Source organism: Limulus polyphemus, unplaced genomic scaffold (assembly GCF_000517525.1).
Source record: "Limulus polyphemus unplaced genomic scaffold, Limulus_polyphemus-2.1.2 Scaffold67, whole genome shotgun sequence".
Classification (NCBI taxonomy): Eukaryota; Metazoa; Arthropoda; class Merostomata; order Xiphosura; family Limulidae; genus Limulus; species Limulus polyphemus.
In genome coordinates, this window is record NW_013665677.1 from 106687 (window position 1) to 111996 (window position 5310).

The 5310-nt window shown below is 33.8% G+C and overlaps 1 protein-coding gene across 1 annotated transcript in view; it reads left to right on the top strand.

Annotated features, from left to right (window-relative positions):
• LOC106465267 (glutamate receptor ionotropic, kainate 2-like) overlaps positions 1-5310 on the top strand; it is a 133341-nt gene that overhangs the window by 55689 nt on the left and 72342 nt on the right. Inside the window, exon 2 of the mRNA XM_022393687.1 lies at positions 3218-3373. Coding sequence (XP_022249395.1) covers positions 3218-3373 — 156 coding nt within the window. The remainder of the gene's footprint in view (positions 1-3217; positions 3374-5310) is intronic.

Genomic DNA, 5310 nt, shown 5'->3' on the forward strand with positions numbered 1-5310 from the left:
CCAGTCTGGGCACACTAACAACTAGGCCGCCCAGGGCCAGTCTGGGCACACTAACAACTAGGCCGCCCCCGGCCAGTCTGGGCATACTAATAACTAGGCCGCCCAGGGCCAGTCTGGGCAGCTAACAACTAGGCCGCCCCGGCCTGTCTGGGCACACTAACAACTAGGCCGCCCGGGCCAGTCTGGGCACACTAACAACTAGGCCGCCCCGGCCAGTCTGGGCACACTAACAACTAGGCCACTCCGACTCACTACGAATAACCATTTCAGAATCAAAAAGATTTTTAAATCAATATAACTGAAATACAACAATCATATAACCTTAAAATAATAAAAAACACATTAAAAATGACATTTTCGTAAAAGTGAACTCAATATTAATGCAAGCTGTTTTTGACTGTCGTTTCACGCAGTTTGCGATATGCAGTTCCATAAAATAAACGTTTAAAATGCCTTTAAATAAAAACTTAATCAGTAACTAAATAGCTAATTGCATCTTTTAAACACTTTTTTCAAATTACATGTACATTATAAAAAGGTAAATACACAATACCGCATAAAATAAGTTATAATAAAGTTTAAATCCACACTAACTAAACAATACCAAATTTAAATAGAAACTACTTTCGACTTTCACATGGATCAAAGAGGACATGTGAAATGTGAAAAAATAGTTTCCATTTAAATTTGGCATTGTTCCGTTAGTGTGGATTTAAAATTAATTGTAAACATGTGCATTTGTTTGTTTGTTGGATTTGTTTAAAGACAAAATTTCACAATGGGTTATTTGGTCAGTACCCACCTCAAGAATCGAAACTGAATTTTTAGCAGTGTAAGTCCTCAAGCAGGGTCACCAAAGGGGCTTTCAAGTTTCTTAGTTTGATTTTTCAAGCACAAAATACACAGTGGGCTATTTGTGCCCTGTCCATCGCGGGTATCAAAATTCAATTGTTAACTTGATAAGCCACCAAACTTACCGCTTGAGCCACGGAGGAGCAGGCTTTAAAGATACAAGATGATAAAAGATAGTGTATGAACAATAGAAAAAAAGTGAACAATAAATTAATGTTGCTGTGTCAAAATGATATATGCCACTAGGAATTAAGTGTTATTACTGATTAACACGAAGAAATATACAGGTGGTCCCAAAACAATGTACCCACATTTTGAATGCTCATATTACTATAGAAAATGACCCAACAAGCCAGAAAAACATCTTTATTAATATTTTATACAACAAATTAAATGTATATACACTTCTGCATCATCTGAGATGCTCAAACTAGGCTCCAACAGCATTCAAATAAACATTACATCCACAGTGGAGTGTCTGACATGCTGTTGCACAATGCTCAACTCTTATTCGATGAAAAGCATTTGTGGTCTGTTGCTGTAATTCGTCAGTAGTTTTGGATTTACTTTTAGACATCCTGCAATATTATCAGAAACAAAAATATAACTTTTAGAATAGGTATACAGAAGTTGCATAACTTAGAGAATAGGTACATTTTTGGGGGCACCCTGAATTTACATTCATATTTTGAATAATACTATAACATCTTACAACTCTCTTTTATTTAGAAAGTTAATTAATCTTCGAATTCTGGAATATATTGTGCCTCTACACACAGATATGTATTGAAAATTTAAAAATGATAATTGAGTTGATTAACTTCTTAAAAGTTATGCGGTATGTCTGCGGACTTACAACGCTAGAATCTGGGTTTCGATACCCGTGGTGGGCAGAGCACAAAGAGCCCATTGTGTAGCTTTGTGCTTAATTACAAACAAACTTAAAAGTTAATTTGTCATTTCAATTGTAGTTACTTCTCGAAAACCGGTATGTAGCCCTATAAATTAGTGAAAGCTATGTGCTAATTTCACGTAACAACTTTATTTAAAGCTTTCCACGTAGAATTAGGTAATTTAAATTTGTAATTTCACGTCGCATATTTTTGCTGGTTATTACACGTATAGATATGTATTTACGAGCAAGGATTTGTACATCTGACCTTACTGACATTATAATTTTTCGCATCTAAACTATTATTATTATATTATATTTATGGTTTAAAGGGCAAAAGTCATTTTCAGTACCACATTTGTTGAAACTTTGTACTATTCAATTTCGTCTGCCCAGAAAGATAACTTTTTGACTCTTCTATGTCTTCTGGATAGAAAGATAACAATACGTCGTCTTACATATTTTTGAAACTTTTTGACTCTTCTATGTCTTCTGGATAGAAAGAAACTACGTCGTTTTACATTATTTTTTTCGTTCTATTTTATCTGCGTAGAACATGTCGTCTTACAGATATTTTTGTAACTTTTTGACTGTTCTATTTCATCTGCATAGAAAGATAACAACACGTCGTCTTACAGATTTATTTGAAACTTTTGGCTGTTCTATGTCGCTTACAAAGATAACGTGTCGTCTTACAGGTTTTTGATAGATTTTGACTGTTCTATGTCGTCTGCATAGAAAGATAATAGCACGTCGTTTTAAATGTGCGTATTTCCGAATACATATAATAAAGTTTTGAAAATTATGTCAGGATTTTGTATATTCAAAATGTGAACATAGATTTTTCAATGTAACTCTATATAAAACGTGTGTTTTAGTGTGTTACGCAATTTGACTGTTATTACACAAAAACTAATCATTTATCATTGTTTACTGTAAAATAACGTAAGAAAATCCTTCAAGTGACTCACCAGTCAGAATGAGATTTTCACTTGCTGAAGCTCGTATTAAATATGCTGGAGTCTGGAATATAAACATTTACTTATTGTGTGTTTGTTTCATGAATTTCGTACACAACTACTTGAGGGTTTTCTGCGATAGTTGTACCTAGTGAGAAGTGATAAACTAGATGAAAGACAGCCAGTCCACATCACCCGCCGCCAAATAGTGGGATTGACTGTCATATTACAATGCTCCTACGGTTGAGTATATTCGGTGATGGGATTCGAACCCAGGAACCACATATTGCTAGTCGAATGTCCTAACCGCCAGGCCGTGCTAAGCCTAGTTATTGTATAAAACCGCTGAAGCTCTTTTTAAGGTTAGCTTTTCACCTAGAAATCTTCAGTTGTTAATCCCCCCTTGTTAAAACTACATTTTCTATAATACAGCCGGTAAATACCTTGTTAGACTACTCTGTCTAATAACACTGCCGATGAGTATCCTATTAAGACTATTTTGTCTATATTACAGGCGGGCTTTTCGAGTATGGTGATGAGGTATTGCAGACAGCATTCCGCTACGCTATAGACCGAGTTAATGCGGATCATTCTCTGCTGCCCAACACTCGACTATCAGCTGATGTCGAACAGGTTGAGTATCAAGACAGTTTCCAAGCGTCCCGCAAAGGTGAGTTTAGAATTTTGTAAACTCTTAGAAATGTAAAATAAGTTATATTTTATCGCTTGTTATCTATCCTTATGCTCGTATTCTACCAGATTATTATTGTTCTTTGAGATTGTAGCAATATATAATATTTTCTGCAAAAACACTAAGTGTGCACATAAACTCTCCATAACAAACTCGAGACACAAACTTTCCACAACAATATCGAGACACATAAACTCTCCACAATAAACTCGAGACACATAAACTCTCCACAACAAACTAGAGACACATAAACTCTCCACAACAATCTCGAGACACATAAACTCTCCACAACAATCTCGAGACACATAAACTCTCCACAACAAACTCGAGACACATAAACTCTCCGCAACAAACTCGAGATACATAGAGTTCATAAATGAAACTACTATTATATAGTGTAATAATTGTAATAGATTAAGAACGGTCTTTAACGTTTACATATGCATCCATTAATATTCCTCAACGTATAATTTGTATAAGGAGAAAACTTCTGAAAAACAAATGTCTGAATTTTTGCATTTAGAAAGTAACAAAACGTATTCCTGATACATTGTAGTTTATTGTGCGACAAAATGTATAAAACTGCCACCAGGAGCTGGACATCATTTGAGCTATTTTATTTCAAAATCTCTTAATTTATTTGATGATAATAGTATGGTTTTCAAGCCGCAGAAAAACAATAACGAGTGTTTATGATATAATGGAAATATACCAAAATCTAAAACAAAAACTTCTAGAAATGGATTCTATCCACTATAAAAAGAGTTTATTGGACTGATACTCTAAGAGATATGGTTTTTTTTTTGCTATTAATGTTAGTCGTAAGAATCCTTTATCGTCACTATGGAAACGCATCATCATTATCGTGATGCTCTTCTAACTTAGTTCCGCGTTGAAAATGATCAGCCCAAGGCTACGATCCAACTGTAATAAATGGTTTTGCTGTTTTCATTATAGTCTAGTTTTACTTTCTGGCATCTTAGCCCATCACTTTCAAAGTGACTTTCAGAAGCAAAAAGGAATGTTGAACAAGTATTAAGTAAGCTAGGATGCCAATATGATATATTTGAACAATAATTAAGTAATTTATCACAAAGAAAGAGGAATGTTTTAGCATTTAATCAATTAAACAAGAAGATTTCTCGTCAAGGATGGTTAATGAAACATGATAAAGTAATGCAACTACTTTAAAAGCTACTTTTATATTATTTATTACGAACTCTGACTCTAACGAAACACTATTTTTTTCATCAGGGGGCACCACAAATAAAATATTGGTTACCACCACGTTTACCTATTACTCGAAACCTTCTACAAGATTTTAAATAATGTTTCGAAATGAATGAATCATTTAAAATTTTAAAATAATTTAATAGGTGGAAATAGGCAATTGCCTTATCCATTCTTACACAGTAGTAGGAAGGAGATTCTCAATTTTCAATTAAGATTATAATATGATGATAAAGGAACAATCCCCTAAGTTCGGTTATAATGTGAAAAAAGTTAGCCCTAGATTCTACAATTAAACAGAAAAAGAACTCTAACTTTTGATACAATAGCTGAAGGAAGATACTTACTCCTAGATCTTAATACAGTGGCAAAGGAGAAAACCTCTTAGAATATATATACTCTTAAAACTGTGTAGGAAATTACGCGTGTGGTTGTCGAAAAAGATAAAAAGTAATATGTTATAGGTCAAATTACTAAAGAGTTAATATATATACTAGACAACTCGTGTCCCGTTGGGTCACCAACTATTCAGAGGTTATGAAGAATTCAAGTTAATTTCAATATTGCACCGAAATAAAGGTTTATTTTGAGATAATTTAATTAAATATTTCAATCCATTCGTGCTATTCATAATTCAAGAAAAGATATTTGATTGTTGATCCGGAGTAAAAGGGAAAACAATTTCA